Source organism: Stegodyphus dumicola, chromosome 1, assembly GCF_044657685.1.
Source record: "Stegodyphus dumicola isolate Sdum_Otavi_A_Nest chromosome 1, ASM4465768v1".
Lineage (NCBI taxonomy): Eukaryota > Metazoa > Arthropoda > Arachnida > Araneae > Eresidae > Stegodyphus > Stegodyphus dumicola.
The window spans coordinates 49,138,972-49,163,777 of record NC_140768.1 but is presented as its reverse complement, the minus strand read 5'-3'; the positions used below and the strand labels follow the sequence as shown (position 1 = coordinate 49,163,777).

The 24,806-nt window shown below is 30.8% G+C and overlaps 1 protein-coding gene across 1 annotated transcript in view; it reads right to left on the bottom strand.

Annotated features, from left to right (window-relative positions):
• LOC118191999 (nephrin-like) overlaps positions 1 to 24,806 on the bottom strand; it is a 916,450-nt gene that overhangs the window by 147,668 nt on the left and 743,976 nt on the right. The window contains exons 13-15 of the mRNA XM_085814264.1: positions 23,668 to 23,911; positions 7,224 to 7,532; positions 332 to 613 (exon numbers count right to left, since the gene is read on the bottom strand). Coding sequence (XP_085670390.1) covers positions 332 to 613; positions 7,224 to 7,532; positions 23,668 to 23,911 — 835 coding nt within the window. The remainder of the gene's footprint in view (positions 1 to 331; positions 614 to 7,223; positions 7,533 to 23,667; positions 23,912 to 24,806) is intronic.

Genomic DNA, 24,806 nt, shown 5'->3' with positions numbered 1-24,806 from the left:
TCCAGCAGGCTTATACAGTAAGTACCATATATAATAATCTTTCTACCGGTGTTTAAAAAAAACCTGGAACAAAATTTAAGTTCAAATTCTGTATTTTTCTTTATAAACTTTAATAAAAATAATTCTTATTAAAGTATTTTATTACTAAGCATGATTCAGTAACACGCGTTGATATTATTTCATTAAAATATTCAATATTTGCTTCTCTAAACTACCCGCAATAATTTTTGAAAATATATTATTAATACAAGATATCTATCAGCGTTATTAAAAGCGCCAAATTAGGCGCCTTTTGACTATCGTTGCCTAAAATTGTGCACTCACAACTCACACTTGACAATTAGTTGAGACTTTGCGACTGCTTCTTGTCCAATGCCATTATACGCAACGCACTCGAAGACACCGGCGTCTTGCCTTGTAACATTCATAACAGTCAAATATGCCCGACCCCATTCCAGTTTCTCTTCACTTTTGTGGCTCATGTCAAAACCCTTTCGCCTCCACTTGATGACGTCACTCCTCATCGGATTGCCAATTGCAGCGCATTCGAATGTTGCATCCTCTCCTTCACTCAGTGCCACACTTCTAGTTACAGTTGTAACTGCTGCTGGATCTGTGTGTGAAAAAAGAAGAAAAGTAAAGTTTGATATAATACATAGGGATAAGAACGCATGTTCCTTATCTGTTGTAAATAATCTAGATAGATTTCTTAAAATTTTAAGCATATTCAAAGGCTTCAAAGCATTTACTCGTATAAAATGCAAGATAATTAAAAAATATTTAAGGAAAAATAACATTTGAAATGTTAATTACAGGTAAATAATTCTAGTTTAATAAATGAATAAAATAATGTAGTCATTTAAACTGCAACAACATGGTTATGTAATAACTGCTTGGTAACTGCAAATGGGCTCCAGAAATCGAAAACAAAATCTGCCAATGAAAAAGCATTTTGCGTTTCCAGCTTGGGGAGAGGAAGGAGGACAAACAGAACAATTATGCTGCATCGAACATGGCGTTAGAAAAGTTGTGCAATATTCATAAAAATAGGATATTTGATATATTAAAGTTATTAAAAACTTACAGCGAGAACAATATCGACACAAGCATTAATTAGATGAACGAAGTACACAAATCAAATGAATAACAAATTCTGCTTGTGGTGCATTCTAAAGCAATAATGTATATATATATATATATTATTATTAATGTATATATATTATTAATAATAATGTATAGAATAATGTATAATATATATATATTCAGAAGTATATTATATTAAAAATATAAAACTGGTTCTTATATTAAAATCAGAAGTATCCCGATTACCTTAAACACTCAGAATTTCATATTATCAGTTTTTAATTTCATTTAATGTAATATTATATTATATTATAAACCATAAAACTGCGTATTTGAAACGAATTTAAAAATAATGCTTTCAAGAGAAATTAATATTTAAAACAATATTTAATGTTCTGTTGCATATAATTTACAATATATGCGTAATGCATCATTTTTCAGTGCTATTCCTAGGAAAATTAATTTCTGAAAAATATTTTAAAGCATCACAAAAGGAAATATATAGTTCCCAAATCTCGTAATTTTTTTGAGCACTTACACTTTTATTTGAAGAATAAACTAAAGACTTTCAGATTTCATACCATGCCGAAAGGCAATAATCTGAGAACTGGCCTTTTGTTAAGTCGTCTGAAAGTTAAATTAAAACTCATAGCGTTTGGAATGGCAATGCGTGCCAATCATGTGGGAAATAATTGAAGTGATAGAGCAAAGATTTGTAGAAGACTCAGCTATACATATACTCAGCTAATGTTAAAAAGAAGTCATCTTTATACAATCAGAGTTTCCTGAGATAACCATATTTGACATAATTCTAGGAATCTTTTGACAAATGCGGGGAAAGATAAATGCCTGTATTGATTTCTCGAGCACATATTTCTAAAATGCACTTACAGTAGAAAAATGTTTAATTTAGGAGCATCAGTATCAAATTACCATTTGCATATCTATATTAAGCCTCGAAATGATTTCTTTAGAGAAAATAAGTTCATTTACCAGTTCCAAATTTGATTCATTTTCATAGTAATTACACGGTTTAAGTTGTATAATTTTCAAATCTTTTAAAGGATTATATTTTCATATTATGGACCCGCTATAGTATTCTTCAATGAATAGGGTGGGAGTTAAAAAATACAGATATTATAGACTGGTCTGCATTTCTATATGATCTGTATTAGAGTGTGTATTTCTAAACGATTTGCTATAAGAGTTTGAACTTTCGTAACAGAAGTTGCGTAAAAAAAAATTAAATTTCATATGTTTTCATTAAAATTTGAAACGGGATAAGTATTATCATAATACGAAAGTCTACTTTATTTGATTCATTTAATAATTTGGAAACACTGTTTCCACAGTCAGTTATTCAGATGTTATTTAAGACTGCATTCGTTTTGAAATGCTCAAGGTATAAATTTCTCGTACACAAGATAATTTCAAAATAAGGATTTTAAAGCACATGTCTCGTGGTTTCTATTAACATGTTCTTCTTTAAGTAAAAGACGAATTTCACAGCTACCATAAAAGTATGTTCAGAAGAATCGGTTGATTCTGTATTAATTTTTAGTGCATATTGGAAAGCGACACATAATCGACCCCGTTTAATAAGACCATGAATTCACAGGTACGGTGAGTGAGTTAGCCGTAAAATCAGAAATGAATAAAAACAGATTAATTTGATGTTCATTTTCTTATTTTCTTATTTTCTTCTTACTTGGTATAACGTAATATTTTGGTAGAATATGAACCAGCTCAGAGGAACAGGTGTTTAGAAGTTTTAGAACTTAAAAAGTTATAAAACTTCAACGTAAATAAAATAAGCGACAGTAAAAATTATAAAAAAGTCAATGTCATGTACACGAAGACTAAATAATTTACTTTCCTAATTTCTTCAAAGTATTTTTTGTTTTGAATTACGTATACTTCATAACCTGCCGTAAAATGTAACGATTTATTTAAAAAGCTCTTAATACAGGATGACAGCATATGATACAGCTCTTAATACAGGATACATTATTAATTCTTTCGTTAAATATGAAGGTTGATGAAAATCACCCTCAGCCGAACAAAAACACTGAGTAGGCTTATTATTCTCAACAAAGCTTCTAATAAGAATTAAGGATTCTACTTACAGTTATTATGATAATTAAGTGTTTACGCATTAAATAATTTTTCAAAGTTATTATTACTATTTCACTTAATGGGGATGAGCAAAGAACTTTGTATCCTAGGTACGGAAGTACCATGAAATGTACCTTTTAAGTAGCATTTAAATGTGACATTTCCATACTTTTCTCTTGTATGTTATATAACTTAATAAACAATTTATACACTTTTTAGTTATTCTATTCAGGCTTGAGTGTTTTGAAATTTCAAAAATTTTACTTGAACTAACTAGGACAGTCGACCAAAATGTCTGTATACAAATTGTTTAACACATAAATTTTAATTTTTGCGACAGAGAGAAAACATTGCTAGGCATTTGAAATCCCTGTGTAACTAGCTCCCCTGTGCAAAGTGGATTTATGCAGCAAAACAAAATTTAAAGGAATCTATTGCCCATTATGAGATAGGTGATATTCAAAGTCAAGACGGCCACCTCAGAGTTTGGAGTTGCAGGCCGCGCTGTATGTTTTGTTTAAAGTTCGGGCATACATCTTGAAATTATAAATACATGTTATTAATAATTTACAGTTATATGTGTATTAAATTACGCTTATATATTGGTTTTGGGCCATCCAGTACATCAAATTTCGTAAACAAGAAGTCTCAAAATATCATTTTAAATATATTTTTAAGTAAAATTCTTATGCCCTGAAGTTTAAGATTTCTAATGTAACACAAATTGATAAAAATACTGCCGAAATTTATTTTAAATGGCAGTTTTACTAAATTAAACATAAAATATGATATGAGTTAATAAATATCGGCACATACGTTAAGATCTCTAAATCATTTCCCGCCATCTGTTATTAGAATGAATATGAAATGGCATTGGCCTTATGTAAAATGTATTTACGTCCAATGAAATTCTATAAAAACCCATACATATTAGGAAGCTGAAATTGAAGGGTAACGATAAAAAAAAAAGATTTTTATTAATCTTGCAAGATTAATAAAAATTTATATTTATTTAATAAAAATTTATATTAATAAAATAGAAAAGGATTTATCTTTTCCCTGTTTAGTTACATTTGAAACATGGGCATTTGCGTTAGCAGGTATCCTAAATGTATCCTACAAGCATTTCTGAAATAGTAGGCTGCGATTGTCACGTTTCCTTAGAGATCAACGCTTTTCAACAGCGGTCATAAACACACGATTTATAGAATTTTTGTTTATACCTTCATAAATTATTTATAAATTGCAGTGCAGGATGAGAGAAAACAAACTCAAAACAAATCATTCTTACATCCAGCCACAAATTTATTACGCAACTGCTAACGGCCGAATTGGGACAATGGGACAAAAAACGAGACGTTCTACCATTTGTCTGGCATTCATTGCCCAAATTATTGCATTGTTCCGCTGGAAACGGAACGAAGAAATAAAAATCCTTTCTTCCTGGAAACCTCATTATCTTTGGAAAAAAGCAATGCTGGGATTTAATGCATCGAGGAAAAGATGGAAATCTCGGAATCTTGGAGACTTTTGAAGGGGGCTGGGGAGGGAATCGCTCGCTGAATAATGCTGCCTAGATTTCCCTGTCGTCTTAATCCATTCCCCTTCTTCCACGAAGAAATTTCTGCGTGTGTCATGGGTTTTGCTGTAACCCAATTTTGGGGATTGTGAGTGAATGGGGTCGGTGCTAGTATTCTCAAATGGACGACTTAAAAGAAATTTTGGAACAATTTCCTCCTCCCACCGATCAAAAATCTTTCAGATGCTGCTTTCGTTAGTTTAGAGATGTAGCTGAATTGCACATGAAAGATAAATCTGTTGTTCAAGGCTTTTAGTATGAAAACGAGTGGATGACGAAAAAGTTAATTTAATATTTTAGAAAGGAAATGGAAGGAGAGAGATTTGATTTGGATGCAGCAGGAAAATGAAATACTGATTTTCCTCAAAAGTGAATTAATAATTTAATTAAACTAATATCGGAAACAGAAATGAAGAAAATCAATGAACAGTAGTATGAAATCAGCTTGACAAGTAATATACTGAAGCATAATTATGCCGTTACTTGAATAACACTCAGTTTATGATGTAACGTTGTAAGGATCTTAAGTTTTACTAACGTTTATTTTATTTTAAATCTTTACTATCACTTCTTATTTTCTACTTCCGGCCAGAATTATAAGCGTTAAAGTATTTGTGCAAAGTTTGTCTGGCGAACGCCAAGTATTTAAGTTGTGGCTTTTTGCCAAGCGACAGAGAGGAAGCAGTTAGTCGAAGCAGGCCGCTTACCTTAGAAGTTTTACTCAGTTGCTGGTTGCCTTCCAGGCCAGAGGTTTTAATCCTCTTGATAATTTTTAAACGTATTGTAGTGTTCACAGTTCTCTGTACTACATACGGCTTCCTGTTAATATAAGGCCAATCTTCCACGTTTATTATTTTAAAGTTAAATTAGAGTTTAGTTTTATTTTTATATTTTTACGTTAGACCACAAGTAGCGGGTCTGTGTATTCCGAAGTACGGAAGTTATTGTAAATAGAGAAAAATAAAGGGTTTTGTATACCCTTCTTGTGTATCCTGTTTACTTCCCCACAGTGATTGAACATAGCTTTAGTAAGCTCACATAGCTGATAACGTTTTCAGAGTAACAAAATATGTCTGTCAATGATCTGTGTAAATTTTCCAAGTTTTCTCATCCCTACTTCTGTAGATGACTTGGCTTTTAAGGCGATTTTCAGCTTGCAGTTTTATTTAATTGTTACTTCTATATGAACAAAACCATTTAGATTCCAAAAAAGTATTTTTTACGAAAGGTGTATACATTTATAGTAAATTATTTATAGTACTTTTCTAATTACGCGATCTAATCGATATCCTGTGTAACTGAAACGGGAAATTTTAAAGTTACTTTTTTTTAGTTTAAGAAATTTTTAAGAAAGCTTTTAGCAGTTAGATCCTAGTTTGAAGAATGACAAATAGTTGAGCTATTTTATGCACCTATTTTATTTTTTATTTACTATGTATTTAACCTATACGTTTAGAATTAGTGTTGATTTTGTAGATCGGCAAAGTTAGAGAAGGATTCCTGGGTATTGTTTTCCTATTTAGATTGCTAAAGGTATAAGACAGAGCTTATTTAATCAAATTTAAGTATTTAGTACTTTAATTAATTCTATTTAAAACTGTTCTGTAAACGTTAAAGATACATGTAATAACACCTAACAGCTTCGACATTAGAAGAAAAAATAAAAACTCAGTAGTCATAGAGGTTCCCTTTGCTAATAGAATTTCATTCCTTTCCCCCACCCCCAGGAAATAAAAGCTTTATTATAAAAAAATAAAAAATGGTAAAATGTTCGTATAACCATACCCGGAAGTACAACATAAAGGGATCAGAGATGCAAATAACTCAGATTTAATAAAATTCCTTCGACAGTTTTCATCTGATAGAATCTATTGCCTGTTAACAGTAAACGAAAAGCAAAAGATGGGTATTAAAGAAACATAATATCATTGCAAAAAAGAACAAATAAACAAAAAAGAAACCAATGCTTATTTATATGAGAAAAATGAAGGATAAATTATTTATTTTAGTAGAAATTTATAATTAATTTAAAATTAAATTAATGAACTTAATAAAATAGCTTTCTATTATGATTATAATCTAAAATTAAATTAATGATCTAAGATTAATTACAGGGGATCTGTAATTAAATTAATTACTAGAGGTAACAAAAATAAAAATTTTATTGTTATTAAATGTATATAATCAAATTTATTTCTTTTATGAACAAAGAGAGATTTTATTTCAGTTTATTAATAGAGAAGTCTTTGTTTTGTAGAATTGTAACGGTTTTAAAACACTAATTTATTCTAATGCTAAAAATTTCTATGCATCACATTTGGCAAAATACTCTCTTGTTAAAGATTTGGATCTGATATAAAAGATTTATCAAACAGTAAACAGAAGAGACAGAATTACCAGTGAAAAAGGAAAAGGGATTATTTATTTGCAGATGATGATTACTTACACAGAACATTAACTACAATGATGGTATGCCCAGTCCCTTCTGAATTGGTGGCCTCGCACTCGTATTGTCCTGCATCTTCCCGGCGGGAATCCTTGATCTCCAACAACGGACCCCTGGAACTGACTCGGTGATTGATTTTGTTGCTTGATTCCCCTTTGTGGAGGAAGGAAGGTATAGGGGTCACAAGGCCCTTTCTCCAGGAGTAAGCGATCACAGCAGGATTGGCTCGGGCAGTCAAATTAACGATCAGTGCTTCTCCCTCTACGACGTCGAATTTTTCTAGGCTTGCCATAAGGAACTCAGGTTTGACTATTAAAAAATAAACACAGGAAAAAATATTTCATTAGTAGACATTGATTTTACAAGTGCTCATAACGTAGGCAATTCTTATATCGCTGGGAAGCTAATGACAGCAATTGAGGCTACAAGCGAAAACCATTTGATGAATTTCTAGTGTTTGTTTGTTCCATATCTAATGTGAAATGCGAGAAATATTAAAGCAAGGGAGGCAGATAAAAAAATCGCTAAAGTTCTGAAAGCATTTTTCATGCATAAACATTTCTCATATGTTTGTTAATAATGACAGATAATATGATTGATTTTGGCACAAATAATAATTTTATAGCTTTTTATATTATTTTTGTTTATTCCTTTTTTAGAATTCTTAATTTTGCAGTCACCACATCGTGCAAAAGCTGAATAGCGTGCAGATGGAAAATTAAAAAGAAAAAAATGTGGATCTTCTGTGCTGAGTTTATTAGGATTCTAATTAATCATTATTGTTAGCAGTTCTAATGTTTGTTATTGGGAATTTCCCTATCATGCAAGTTTATTTGTGAAGGTTGTTTTTTCAGTAATATCACAAACATGATTAATTTCTAATACTGGAACTGAAGTTAATCAATTTTAAGTGCGAAGTTAAAGACGTAATAAGATAAGGGCATATTGGGTCTAAAATTCAAATCAATTTTAAGTACTTTTACCTTAATTACTGAATACTAAAATGGGAAAATATTCATTAATCACGATAAATAACTGTATAATTTTTTTACAGGAAAACTTGAGATTTGATAACAAACACCTGTGGTCTAAAGTAGCAAAAGCAATATTTAATGAGATATGTGTTTTATTTTGTTAAAACTCTATATCAAAGTTAAGTTTGATAACTTCATTCTTATCTCTGTTATAGAATATATATATTTTCTCTGCAAGATTGGAAGCTTGTAGTTTTTATAATGTTTGGGAAATGCAAAAATGTATGCAAGAAGTAGATATACCTTGTAGTAAGACCACATTTTAATTGAAAAACAAAATTCCAGAAAATAATATAAAGATAACTAGATTGTTCCCCATCTGTAAAAACATTTCTGATTTCTAATCAGTTTGAGTACAAGTTTCCTAATTCTACAAAGCATCAAAACGCTGGACTAACAGAGATCACAGCAGACATCTTTAACAAGAAGGTAACTATCATTGTCCTCTTCCATACCATTACGAAAATACTTGACAAGATATGACATAAAAGACTTTGAAGCTAACAAAATTTAACTGTATATCTGAACTGAATTTTAAGATAAAAATAAGATTATTTCCCCTTCTCCATTTTGAAAACAGGAAAGGATTCCTCAGATATTGAGATTAAGGAGGGACGTCGCAAGGCTCATTTCTTACTCAATTATTTCTTTCTGTTTATTTATAATATGCCCGCAGAACATGCAGCGTAGCACACCACGCCGATCAGATGGCACAACTTGCAAAGTTAATTCGTCCGCCACATGTAGGTAAAATTATATGTCTCTTCAGATGTCTTTATTAATTGATTCAAAGACTTAAACATTTAAATTCAACACATAAAGCCTTTGGTCATCATTTCTAGACGCGACCAGACAAGAAATGTACAAATTAATGCACTACCTTTCTACAGAATTAAGGAAAGTATTATACAGCGCTTATTGATGAAAACGCACTTTCAAATCTTGTGTACCTTAAACATCAGGTACACAAGTGTCTAAAGACAATTTATCCGAAACTTGGATTAGCTGTATGCTAAGAATTAAGACGGAAAGAGCTCTGTATCTTTTTCGCAATACATTCATAAGGATCTATGATATTTTGCTTTGGGTTACTACACGAAAACTAATAGTTAGTGTCTTCAGAAGCTTTAAACTGACGCTCTCGGAATTTTTTAAAATTCGGCTTGTTTCGTCAGGAATCTTAATAATATTCATGCCATACAAAGTTTGCAATTCGAACTTAATAACGATTTGCACATTTCCACAGTTCGAATTTAATGAAGAGTTAGTTAACCATGACAAAACATTTTGAGCGGTATTAGAATCAAGCAAAGATTATAACAATAAAGGAGGACCATCGGTGGCGGCAACTTATCCGCATTATTTCCCTCAACAGAATGCTCAAAGGATTATAATATGACAAACAAGTAATATCCTTAATGGACGGTACTTTGTTTCACCGACTTGGTCTCTAAGATATAATAGAGTAGTGATAAATTAAGGTTACTCTATCCAGGCGTCTGTGAAGCCCGAAGGTTACATATTTCGTTGAAATTTAAAACATATTTTATATGGAAGAGGGGGAGGAAAGGTAGTTGAAATAAAAGATAACAGTTCAAATTTTGAACACCACGTAAAAAAGTGAAGGATAAAAAAACACAAACTGGAAAAAGAAAATTTTGTTTATTCATAATATTTGTTCAAAATTTGTTCTATTTGCCTCAGTAAAGATTATTATATTGGAAAATAGCTCTAGTGTGCTTTGCTATAATTTACCAGACCAAAACAACCAAAAATAACGAAAGACTGTTATAGCATGTTCAGCAGTAGCGCGACGGATTTCTTGCGTAAACTGCAGCAACGTGGCGTGTTATGTTTGCTTTCAGTTTACAGAATAAACATGCCTCCGCCATAGACACAATATTTCAACAATCCTTACAGCCAGAAGTCACAGGAACTCAAGTCCAGAGAAAGAAGAGGTTAGATATTCCGTAAACAATCTCGAAATTATCCTATTATGTCTGAACTGAGTTCTTTCGCTTGTTGACAATGACATCTAACAATTTTCTCATTCAATTAAAGTAGAAATGACATGCACCTAATAGAACTTCACAGTTACGGGCACTCCTGACAGTACATATTTAAAGAACATTAAGGAGTATTTGGCTAAACAAATGGGCCAAGGAGAAAGTCAGCTGTAATCACAGACCAAACATCATATAGTCACGTATTAAGCACGCAGATGTTCATGCACAGCACTGGAATTTACAGTACACCATTTGCGGCAATGCTGAGAATTCATTGCTCCATCTATGACAAAATGCATCTCGTTTGACAGCAAAATTCTTAGAGGTTAATTGTTAATACCTATAATCGCCCAAAAGTGGCAAGCTAAATTAGTGCATCTGCGAAAGGTCGAAGCTTTTCCATTACGCTTATCGTGTTTGGATACCACTTTATAATAGATCGCAGAAGCTTTTTACTCTAGATCAAGGGATAAACAAACCACGTGACACCATTGGAACATTTAGCAAAGAATATGGAAACAGGGCGCTCTGCCAACACCAGCAACAGTGAGTTCTCCTTCAGTTTCATTTGGAATCTGTTTTCTCCACTTTTTCTGGTACCATACTCAACTGCCCGGTGCCTTTAAATTTAGGAATAATCTTTTTAAAATCATTCTTCGACATATGAAATTTTCGCATGTCATTTAAACGGCGATAATCTCTTTAATATTATAAAGTGTTACTACAGATCTGATAAAACAATTTAACCAGTAAAGCTCGACTTTTGTTCTCTAAAGGTACAGTGGAGGATTTTTATACGGATATTTGGATACTTAGCCCTTTGTACTGGTTTTCCACTATTAAGCTAACGCTTTGCATCAATCTAAGAAAATACCTGGTTGGGCCATGACAATATGAGATTTACTTACTTAAAATATACTTGTGAGAAATGATGCTGGAGTAAATACAAAGTGAATCATTTTATCGTCAGAAACATTTCTAAAACATTTTCGAGAATGAGATTAGCTATTTCACCAAGTTGAACGGTTATAGAGTATTGACACTGGGACGTTAAAGAGCTCCTAATTTGCATAATAATGTCTTTTCTTCATTGCCTTGAAAGTGCCATCTAAGGTAAAAATTATAACTATTATTTTTATTAAAGTTTTCTTTTCCTCAAGGTCCACATAACGTATATCACAAGTTTAAAAGAAGTACATCAAAAGGAACTGTGTAATTCTGTGAGATGATTCGCGTTGATTATAACCACTCTGTATGTATTGGCTTCTAAAGACGGCTAAATTTTAGACAAGCAGTGCACATATTCCATTTCTTTCAAAATTTGGAAGGAAAATGTTTATTGGTATATACACATTTGAACACCAAATGTATCAGACACATTTATTAATGACGTTTGTAATGAAAATGTGTCAAACCTGATCTAAGTTCAATTACATAAAACAAACACAACAATTAAAATGTAAAACATAAGATAAATATCCTACAAAAATGTATAAGTTTAGCACACAAAGATTTGTTTCTTTGATCAGAGAGAAAGTTTGCCGAAAAAATTCTGAAACTCAGAAACGAAGCCGAGAACATTCGATAAGGTTCTTGAAACTGCAATCAAAGTACAAGGCTTAAATCGAATGTTTTGAAAACTAATGATAGCCAACTTTGGGAAAGTAAAGAAAAAAATTAAAGTGAAAGATACGTCATCAGCTGTTGCATCGTTAACAGATAAGGCAATTGATACCAGCGTTTTAAAAATTTAAAAAAAGATATTGTTCACAGCACCGAGATATCTATCGAAGTTGCTCTTGCTGCTCTTTCAACATTACAGTGAACGTAAACAGAAAGAAAGAAATTGAACAAACGCAAAAAAAGCATGGCACAGAGAACAAACTTTCAGTATTTAAGAAGAAAAACGTACCTCAAAAAGGATAAATGTTTGTAAAGTATACTTTGAAAACAATATTCAACGCATAAATTTTAAGAAAAGTTATTTTGACTATATTTTGTCTAAGACTATCTCTACTTCTCTTAATTATGATTCATAAGAAACTGCTTTTTTGTTGTCAAATCTGTCCCATAAACGATTAAAATGTAAAAGCGAAAAATATCGCTAACTACTTATGAATGAGGGTAATTATATGGCTTTCCTGTTTTTCGTTTCGTGCATAGGGTAGAAAACAGTAATTAAATTTATGTGATAGAATGAAAATTTTTCGAATGGTAAGTACTTCTTCTCGAATGATAAGTACATGAAATTTCTTCTACGAAACTTGAAAGGTTGTAAAAATGATCAAAAATCTTCCTATTACATCCCTAAATAAGTCTAGTACCATTATCTATTTTAGTAATGTAACTTGTTTGTATTAATACGGAAGGCTCAAAAACTTTGAACTCCCCATTTGTTTAAAAATACTGCTGATTCCGTACACTTAACAAAACACGATATAAATTAAAATTAGTTACTAAATACCTATCTAATTCGAAAAAAATATAATAAAACATTTTGATAGCCAAATATAAGCATTTTGACAAATTTGGGCGCCATCTGAAACTTTAGAAAATGTCCAAAATAGCACTACATAGCTGTATATATATATGTATATGTTTTCTATACTATTTACCTATTAAACTGAGTTATTCTAACTGAACAAGATAATTTTATTTCTTTATCCAGATCACTTCCTGAATGTTTCATCCAATTTGTAGTCTACAATGAATGAAGTCATGAAATTATTGACGTTGGACTTTGGCTAGTTATTGTTTATTAATTATTAACATGTTTCCACAAATTCAGTTATAGATGATTTGTTTGTAATACGACAACAGTTTTTTATTTCTGAATGTGATACGTTATCAGTTCGGTTTCTGTAACTCTTGTAATATATATTGTTTTTTAATTTCCTCACTATACCTCACCTGTACTACAAATATAATCCATGATCAGTGAACTAATAATTATGTGAAACATAGCGTTACGAATGTTTTACAGAGATAAATGAATTTAGTGCAATTATATGTGAAATTGTTGTATTTTTCTGTATAATGTAACAGGAAAATCTAAAGAGACGATATTCTACCAGCAAAATAAGAATGCAATAGCAAATCTGTTTAACATTGAGGTAAATGGCTATCTCGACAATTCGGCGAGATATCGCCAAGCTGGTAACGGTGACTAATTTTTTTATCCCCAGAAGTCGCCAAACTTGGCGACATTTCCGTAAGCGACATCTAAGGTAAAAATTGGAACTGTGTTGCTGTAATAGCTAGCTACAGTAATTGAATAAATGTAATTTATGTTCTGCGTAACTGTAACTGTACCCGGTCCTCATATGCCTTCCAGTAATTTCGAGTACTGATAATTCCTCGGAGGCCGGGTGGAAACTATGCCCGGAAAGAGCATCTGCTCACAGATATCGTTAGTTCAGCATCGGTTCGGAATAGATACCTCGGGGTCAGCTTCGCTATTTAGCTGCTCTTTGCATTGCGTTGTGTTTAACGTTCTTAGTAGATTATGAAGTGTACTCTAGTAGAATCGAGAAATGCTTAGTACTGTGAAGATTTGTAAGACTATTTTTGTGGAAAGTTCCGGAACTGTGAAGTGTTTCCTTCGATAAAATACATTTTATCAACTTATCATCGGACCTGTGGGCATCCAGTCTATTATGAACCTGAACTCACGCAACAATATCGTGAACTCATTAAGTGGATGATAAAGTGAATTTTTACAAAATGAACCTTCAGTAGGAAGTAATTTTCAGGAGTTAGCTGAATTTGAGCAGCATTTTTTCAGCCTTTGAACTTCTTCCTTGATTTTTATGAATTCTAAATAATTATTCAATTCGTTGGTTGGGAAACGAAGAACACATATCATTTTACATAAATTACTGTAAAGATATGAATAAATTTTGAATGAAGACAAATAGATTGTTAATCCTATCTATTAAATAAGATATAAATGAATGAAATTTATACATGAATGAATGTGTACAAATTAAAGCCTGCACCTATTCATTTATTATTTCATATCCTGTGTTCGAGAATCAGTCACTTAAGGACATGAAAAAAAGGCTTTTTTTTAATCAAAATTGGCAAATTCTCTGTATCAACAAATAACATTAAAACTTTAATATTTTTATTTGCTTAATGTATAGCATATCAACAACTTTTTTTAACATTATAATACTTTATATACCCAACATTTATATATATTTCAAAAATACCGATAAGACGGTAATCCTTTTAACAGTTTCTAAATTGTAATTGCGTTGTTGGTTTGAATACAAAATGAGGTTACTTTCTTAAAATATAGTTGGAATTTACGTACACGTCGTATATGTGGAATAATATTCTTGAACTATATTAAGTTCAAGAATATTATTCCACATATACGACGACGAAATTTTAAAGAATTAGTTATCAATTAGTTATAATTGATAACTAATTCTTTAATTTTAACTTCTAAAAAGAATATATTAGTTTTACTTAAAAAGTCAGGCATTTGGATAATGCTTTTTCTTATGCAAAATATCATTTTCATATTAAGCTCAGATTTGATTGTCATTGCCGAATAAAAGGCTGTTTTATGCGATTTATTATTAAAAGAAAATTTAAGCATTGGTTGATGTTTGGTTTTTAACTAGTTTTTTATATTTGAAAAAAGCGAAATCTGAGCGTTAGTATATGTTAATAAGAAGAAAGCAAAAGAAAAAGAATTAACTAAATAAAAAAAAATCAAAGAACTTGACAGAAAATTTCAGATGTCCGCTTCATTGTTCCCTCCACAAAGGAATAGGATGTGAAATTTCAAAAATGGGAAAAAAAAAAAAAAAAGGATGCAGCAGAAATAATAAAGTTTAATGATTCTCTGAAGTCTGGAATAGAATCGTCCTGAAAAATATAAACAATACTGTTTCAGAATCATATCCATTATTCTTCCCGGAAACTGCATAATTTTTGTAAAAGAAATTATTAATAGCTGGAAAGAGTAATATGAGCAGAGATTAATTAGGTCAGCAATAAAGATTTATAAATCACTTCTTGGATAATGCTTTTCTAATGATCTTTTTATTCTTTTCAGCATATGTGCGTATGACTCATTTCCTTTATTGAATTATTGAACAGATATTTTCTTTTTGTTCCATTTTGAATAATAAAAATTACATAAAGCCAAGATTTATAAATAATTAATGGCAACACTAAATATATATTGATGATTGGTAAAGTATAGAAATTATAACTAAAGGAATCTCAGACTGATTTCATTTTTACTTCCTTGTACGAAGTAAAAAGGAAGTATTGTAATCGCGAAAAGTTTCAGGCAGCATATTTCAACGAAAATATCCATTTTGACCGCTATCGAATGCAATTTAACGATGTTTTTGCGTGATATATGTACGTAAGAACAGAAAAAAAGACTCGTTTCCTCCAAAAAAATTATAAAACTGCTTTAAATGAATTCTAAAGAGAATTTTTCGTGGTGTCTGTACGAATGTATGTACGTACGTACGTATCTCGCATAACTCAAAAACGAGTAGCCTCAGAACTTTGAAATTTTGTATACAGGACTGCTATAACATGTATGTTAACTCGTATTTTGTGCAACTCGTATTTTGGTTGCAATCGGCAGCATCAAACGTATATAAATACTATATTTATATATATATCCACTCTGTTACCCGGCTCAGTGATCTCAGTTTCTTTACGCTTATATATTTGTAAATTGTGCATTTTTTGCTTTAAAAATGATTGAATTATTGAATTACGATTTTGATTGATTGAATTATGTTGTTTTTATCTTCCGGTTAAGGTTTTTATGCCTTTAGTAAATCTGTATGCAATATTTTTAGAATTATCAACGATTTTAAAGTTGTTTAAGTGCCGCTAAGTCTTTTTTTTATGGCATTTGAAACAGCAGACTAGTGGATTTGTTGCCAATCTAGAGAAACTTAGCTTCGCAACAACAAAGATAACGCCTTCATTTATTATTGCCAATTAAATCATGCTTAATCCTTTCTGGAATTTTTTCGAGGAAATAAGTGTTTAAGGTTTACTTCGTAATTTTTAATATAGATATTTTGAGTTTTTATGCATATTTGCCTTCTCGCGAAGTGAGAACTGAATTAAGTGAATGAGAAATACTCAATCGTCTGTGAAAAACTGCTTTTTTTGTTTTGTTTGCTTAATTTCTTTTATACATCATTCTAGCTTTATTATAGTATTTCAATAGAACATATGGTAACGATTAGATAATTCTATTCTTTAAATGATATAAATTTTGTGCCTTATGAGTTATAATATGAACGAAATATAATACTGTTAAGTTAATCTAGCGCCAGAGTGTCGCTATGGTAAACAAATACTAGAGTGAATTTTAAAGAATGCATTTATTCTATTGTGGTTTATGCGCTGTCGGCAAAGTAGATTTAATTAAATCCAATAAGTTTAAATGAAATGCAAGAAAAAATGAATATAATTTAATATGCCGTACAAGGAAGTCATGTGGTGTACACATCAGATTTTTTTAGTTTTCTAAGAACGTCATTAGGAGAATAAATGCAATGCTATGTAGATGAATATATAAAATTTTCATATCAGACACTGCCAAAAAGACACCCATTTGTAATTTATATATAATCATGAAATTATATTAATTTTTCCTTTTTTGGAAGGAGATAAAAAATCAAAAAGTATTACGTAAGAAATTAATAGGATAACAAATTAACTGAACCTTTGAAATGCATTACTAATTTTTATATGAAAATTACATAACTCCGTCAAGTGAGTAATAAGGAATGGATTTTTAAGTTTAGAAATACGTACTTGATGTTTTAAAATGCAAGACTCAGACCTAACTAAAACTCAAAAATTCTAACAGCATATTACACTAGATATATTTCCTAATAAAAACAATTGACATTTAAGAAAACTGTAAATTTACATCAGGTTATTTACATCAGAATGTGTACGTAAATATGCAAACGTAGGAAGTTTGACAAAGGATAAACTGCTAATAATTACAAAAATAATGCGCAACAGCGTAAGGTACCTTTATGTTAATTAATCAGTTATTTTATATTTCGGACCTTTATTGTAACTTCTTCCTTTCGTTTTCCAGCCAGAAGACAAATTAATTCGCGTGTATTAAAGTTAGGATTTTGAATCATAAGAAAGAGCGTGTTCTGACTCTCGAAGTCACGTCACTAGGTTACTAGATCAGATAAGATTTGTAGACTTTGACCTTGCATTATAACAGCCGATATTGAATCTCCACGCCGGTTAGCTAAGTGAGCCGACTTCGCGTTAAATTGATTTGTATAGCTTTGGCTACTTGCGCAATTTAAGTTTAACTTACATTTTAAGTGACTGTTACATTAAGTTATCTCCCATAAGTGCTGGCTCAGCTTATAAGCACCAAATTTGCCTTCTGTGTTTCTCAGCTTAAATAAAAGGATCTTTTCTCAAGTTTTCTCAAGTTCCAGTTATAATTTTATACATAGGGATAATTCGCTTAACATCTACAAAGAGTTTTGTCACTATTGAATAATTGAAAAGTATACCAAACGTTATAATAGAACAACTACGTAAATTTGCTTCAAAATAGAAATATAAACGCATTTAGGACTAATAAATACATATATAGATTACAGGAAAAATAAACTTAAATATCATGGAAGACATGCATATTTTAATTGCAAAGTCTAGTTTGGAATGATTTAGTAATGTGTATGTTTTCAAATTACGATCATAATCATTATAATAAGCTTAAATGTAATGAAAGTTGTGTAATTTTTACTTGTAATTTTAGTTTAGAATGATTAAGAATAAATTATACTACAGTTTTTGAACATAATATCTCAGAGTTACATACAAAATATTCTTAATTAAGATGAAAAAAAATTCTCAAAAGGAAATTTGTGAAAGCATCCATATATATTATTGTTTTATGAAAAATTAAAAAAAGTCCATTTAATTTTATCATTCAGTCATTATGATTTTACAAACAGCTTATATTATTTTCCTTTTGCTAGATGTAATAGTAACGAAGATAAGATGAAATGGATTTTGATTCATTTGTAAAGGATTACCTCATTACTCATTCATTACTCCTTATTTCTTCTATTCTTGGTAGCAGTACAATACGGTGTACAGCAGCGGCTTCAAACACAAAAATTGCATTTGAACCGAATACCCTATCTGAAAATAGCTCCCACCACCCCCACCCCCAAGGAAAAAGGATTATCTTTTCAAAAACATTTTTATGAAATTTCGAGATGTGCTTCTGCGAGAAATTTCTGATAGTTACACTTAGTAATTCAAATGCATTGACAGTTAAATATTAAATTTTCAGTTATTTAGTAATTCAACACATTAGAAATATTTGAAAACACTTATTTCAAATATTTCTAATGTGTTGAATAAGCCAATAAATTAATTATTTTTATCTTAAACTAAAAATCAACAAATTACAAAAGATAAATTACTTTTGTCTTAAATTTCAAATAAACAAATTACAAATGCTTTTAAAATGGGACAAAACTGGCAAATGAAAAATGATCATCTGCTCTTTATTAAATTTTTCATTGACACATACAGAAAAAATACATACATTTGTATGGAAATAATTATAAACTTCTATGTTGCTTACTAAAAGTTTCCGTTTAAAAACTCATGGCGCTTCGATTTTGCTGAAGCTTGCAACCTTAAATAAATTACTAAAAACTATCTTCATCACAAACAGTAAATGCTCATTGGTCAATATGTTTTTTTTTTAAACTTAACTCATTTGAACTGCGGAGAAGCAGAACTGTTCAAGAATCAATGTACACCCAATAAAAGGTCCACTATTTTTATTCCCAATCAAAAATCACCCAATCTTTATTGCAAAAATGTGTTACTGATTGGCATTTATCTTCCAATAAGTACATAAAAAAGTTAATCCGATCTGTACCTTCAATATTATAATAAAATTTATATTTAATAATATGTATATATTATATTCATATATTATGTAAATTAATTAGTTCCATTTACGCATTTGTTCACATTCATTTTTAATCATACTGAAAGTAACGTAAAATTGGATTCTAAATCACTAAAATCTTAAAATTTTAAGTTCTTGTTATAATAATGTTAATTAATATGTTGGAAATGTACTCGTGGACCAGTAGTTCGAGAGCGCTGCTGTATAACTCAAGAATTTCAATTCTTCGTTTCAACCTCGTCATTGCGGATTGAATTAAAATATTAGAATTTCTTCGTTTCATACGTGCAAGAGAAAGTATATTCTAGTATAATTTCTGTCATATAATCAATCTTATTTTATTTGCGTAACAATGCAGTATGCAATGTCATTGACCTCAAGCTCAAATTGCCCGTTGGTAGCATGAGCGATCTGTAAACAGCTGACGGACCACATTTTTTTAACAAAATTAAAAAAAATTATAAAAAAAATAAATTATTTTAAACACATTTTAAATTTCTCTTACTAAATATTTTTGGAAACGGACATAAACAGTAATAATGTCGCCAAGGAAAAATATTCAAACATATTCATTTTCAATCTGAAATCTAAAGTTTGATACCTGCAAAAGCATTTTTGTTGCTTAGAGTTTGTAATTCAAAAATATTGACAGCAAATATTAAATTTTCAGACTGCCATTTATTTAAAATAGTTGTAACCTATTTAATTAACCATTAAATAACTTACTGTAATTTAAATTGAAAAAAAATATGAAAAATTTACTTTTTTTAGAGAAAAGTTTCCAAGGAGGACAAAACTTGAGAATAAATAATGACAACTTAATTCCTTTCTCTTATTTATTAAATTATCTTCGAGGCATAAATAAAAATGCACATCTGTATATAAATAGTTATAAACTTTTATTCCTTGCTACAGCTCGACATTTGATGGTGCTTTGATTTTGATAACGTATGTAGCCTTGGAAGAATTTATTAGAAATTATGTTTAACACGGAATTCAGATGCTCATCAATTAATAGGGTCTTTTCTTATAATTTTCAGCTGTGAGAGAAAGCTGTTCACATATAAATGCATATCCAAACAAGGATATTATTCTTAATGCAAAAGTTCGTAGTTGAACTTATTTACTTTCTGGCAAGTGCGAATGAAATTTAATTAAATACGAATCTTCAAATCTTTGAATAAGATTTATTTCATACTGTAATTTAATTATCTCCATTTATAGCTTTTCTGATGCGTTAGTCTGGTTAATTTTTAATGGGAATGAAAATAATATAAATTTGGGCATAAAATAATTAAAATATTGTATTCTTTGGAATATTTGCTTCAAATTCATAATTGAAATGTCTTCGCGGGCCACATTGAATTGCTTCAGGGGCCGCCAGTTTGAGACAACTGTTCTAATATTCATATTACTCTGATAGTATTTCAGTAATGATGATAACGTCTCACCTTGTATAATTTATTAAATGAACTTAAATGTAATAATACATATTAAACGAATGCCCTGTTATATATGGCATTCGGTGTTATCCTATTCACGTACCAGCAGTAATTCTTGGATCATATTACCAATATATGAAAAGGCATAAATATATATTCGCAGTTTTCTCTTTTGTATTTTATGAGAAATATTTTTTCGATGAGAACAACAAATTTTAAATTATGCACACTTGATTTTGCTTCTACTGGGAATCATGAATGAATACGTATATAGTTCAGTTTACATTTTATTCCATAGCCGACAGTTCAGGGGCATGCGTTTATCGCCTCAAGTCCATATATAGATGCAAGGGTAGATTCATACGTGGAACCTTAAAAAAAGAAACTTCTTCACAAAATGACCGGTTTCATAAAATCATCGATTCCTTAAAGAAAAGTATTCTGAATATGCTAGAGTAAATTCTTTTTTCGCCGTCATGAAAGGTCGGCATCTTTATAATACTCAAAAGTATTTGACTGCAAGTGTGCAAATTTCTTTATAGTAGTGCTCAGCAATGATATGCTGGGATACCATTTTGCAATTGCTGTTTGGCTTCGCATTCTTGAATAATCTACAAAGAAAAGAACGATAAAAACTCACGAGACTTTTATCGAAGGGAACTATAATTAACAAAACATTATGCCACACTTTTTCTCTCTGGATACGATGATGGCCTCTGTACTACAGATCCAATGAACTAAATTAATGTATGCTGGGCTGCTTCGAATAAGAATATGTCTGGATCTCGGAAAGTGTTTTCTTCCGAACAATACTGTATAATGCATGAATACAATTCTAAGAGGAACAATGTAAAATAGTGATATGCAAAGTTTAATTTTTGTGGTAAACGTACAGTGTATAGAGCCTCGCTCTCTTTGGTTACATAGACTGAGTGAGAATTCTGAAGTCTTGAGCGACTTCTCGCTATGTCTTGGAAATTACAACAGACACTTGGAAATGGTACAAAAGAAAGTTTTATTAAACTCAGATAACGTACCAGAAGGCACAGCTTGTGCTTAACCAACCGGCATTTATGGCGTAAATAAAAGGTAAAGAATTGAATTTAACTAAGTAAATTATAGTTAGCCCGAAAGGCTACACAGACAATAAACGCGCAAGTTGGTTCAAACCTAATACCGGGTTGACAAGCCTAACGGCGAGAATAACGAATAACGCAACGTCGCAGATAAACTGCTCTCAAGAGAATTAACTAGCAATGTGGTCCGGAGTATGAAGAAATCATTTTACCATCTACTCGTAGAAACCTTCCTTTAAATACCATTTATCTCATTTGAATGCACGCAGACTAGAAATTAGCATTCTGGCAGGAAAACGAAAGTGAGAAAGACAGATCGTTAACATAAAATAATTGGTTAATATAAAATAAATGGATACTTTATATATGAAAATGAAAAAAGGATATATAGTGAAAAAATTAAGTATAATTGAATTCGTTAAAATACATACTACAGTAATGTTAGTAATAATTTCGTATATTTTTAATAATATAACCGCATAATTCTCTCTTCTAAATGTTTCAGCGGTAAAATTGCCAAAAAAAGAAAAATATATTTTATCTTTTGATTATTCATGCAATAAACCAAAGGAATTATTTTAGATTAATTTAGGAAGTTTAAATTGTTTGAAACATATTCATCTTAAAGCACTGAATGATTTTATACGTCGCATACCTTGTTAAGGATTTTAGTAAAGCCAGTTTTAATAGTTTCCAGAAAGCTGGATGAATAATATTCATTGATAATGTTTATTAACAAATCTCAACTTTCCATTAAAAGTCTTCGAAGAGGAATGAGTTTAAATACAAATTTTATCTGAATTTGTGAAACTGTTATATACTGTTACGAATTCAAAGGCTGAAAAGTGAAGAGGAACCTAACCGAAACGAAAAATTTTAAGCAATGCTTTATTTCAAAAAATATTTAGGCTTTACTTACAACCCAAAAGCAAATCGACTACCATGTGCATGAGTGAAAAATATTTAGCCTGCGCAAGAGGAATGACGCTTTCGGGAGCTCTGAGTAAAATCTGTTGATGGATCTTTCGCCTAGCAAGAAGTAACTAAACAAAGAAGTTTTGTTTGTAAAAAAGTCAGATTTCTAATGTACACAAAGAAGCAATGTAACAAACTCTGAAAATGTAGACTTCACATACAATCAAACACATACTCTGAAAAGACAGATTCCATAATTCATGAAGACTTTCGCAGACAAGCATTTCTTGCGTTGGCTAGACGTTGTTCTGTAAAATTCTTGCTGTTCTTTTACTTCGGTTCAACTGACGTAGACTGAGCTCTAGATACGCCGTTTTTTCAGAAACAACAGTACTTCATTTCGATATTTGTATGGTGAACATATAGTACTTTAAGGAATTATGAAATGTTTTGGGAAATTATAACTCCGGGCTCTTGGTTCGGGTCACATTATAATTATCCCCAAGCTTTTGATTGAAAATGTAACATTTACTAATTATCGTCTTACTCTGCAAATTTCACATCTTGCCATATTTGCCCAATTTTATTTCCTAAGCTATGCTTGTACGAAGTATTGAGAAATTCGCTGAGCATACGAAGAAGTACACAGTGTTAAAAATGCAAGTAGAAAACTAAATAATCATAAAAGCATTTCACTAAAATATCAGTTTAATACTAATTCAGTTCTAAAACTTCCAAACTTAGCAATTAAAAGTTTTGACTATGAATGCATAAATATCTAAAGAATTTAGCAAAATTTTTATTTTGACACGTTGGATTTGTCATTTAGGAGACAAGAATCAACATTTTAAAATTTATTTATTTCTCCCTGTTAATGAATGAGAGAGATAAAAAAGTGGAAAGATAGTTCCCTAATGCCTCTTTTAACAATGTCTGATTAAATGTGTACAGTAAAATAAATTAAGTTACTTTATGTTATACTGGTATAAATACTTACAAAAAACCCTTAGAGTTACGCTTTCATGGACGCTTCTTTCTAAGACATGATTAGTGGCTTGGCAGGTGAAGACTGCTTCATCATCTTTCGACGAAACTGTCAAATCAAGCCTGCTATGGGTGGACTTTCCTCCGTAGATGGCTTCGGAGATTTCACTATCATATCCAGTATGTACTTCGCCGTTTCTCCACCAGTGGAGGGTGGATTCGGGATTACTGCTTCCAGAATCGCATAAAATGCTTACCTAAGGGAATATTGAAATTGTAACCTCTTACAAGTAGAAGCCGATATATTTATATTTAAAAAGTAAATGAATTAGAAGGTAAGGAAAACAAATGTTAACTCGAAACAAATATCGCAATTGTTCAAAATTTCATTACTGTATTTATATTTTAATTACATTTGTATTTAATTAAACAGAAATATTTGGAATACATATATTTGCTGTTTATTCATATTTTTGCTTTCAGTTTTTAGAGTCATTAGGTTGATTTGAAAGAGGAGACGTAAAAAATGTGCAGTGCTCTCACCGGGACTCGAACTCCGGTTCTCTTGAATATACGTATTTCCAGTTAAACTACGAAGGTATGCGGAAAGAAGGGAGAAAATACTTTATATAATCCCCCTTTTAAAGGGCGACTAGGGATTAAGAGATTGAGTTGCCAAATCCTGGTGGCAACAAATTATCATCCACCACCTTTTAGTTCGGTGGGCACTTGTAGATTCATTAAGTTATTTTGAAGCAGCAGACGTGAAACATCTGCGATGCCTTCGTCGGGACTCAAAATCCGGGCATTCCGACTATGCATCGAGTGTGCTTCCAGTTACACCTCCAAGGCATGAGGAAAGGAGGGAGAAAATACGTTATATATTTTGAAATGAATTCGAAAGAGAAATAGCTCCAATTTATTTATGAATAAGTAGGCCTAATGTCAAAATTTCAGAAGCCTACATTAAAGGAAGACTGAAAAATAAAAGAGAAGCATTTTATGTTAAATTTAGTTTTGTCTATCTGATTCTAAATCTGAGCTTTAATTTTAATATATATATATGTGTGTGTGTGTAAGAAAAATAAAGGCGCTGGTACTTTTAGTAGCTTGCAGTTGTAATGGTTGAGTGGAATGACTGGAAGAAGATGT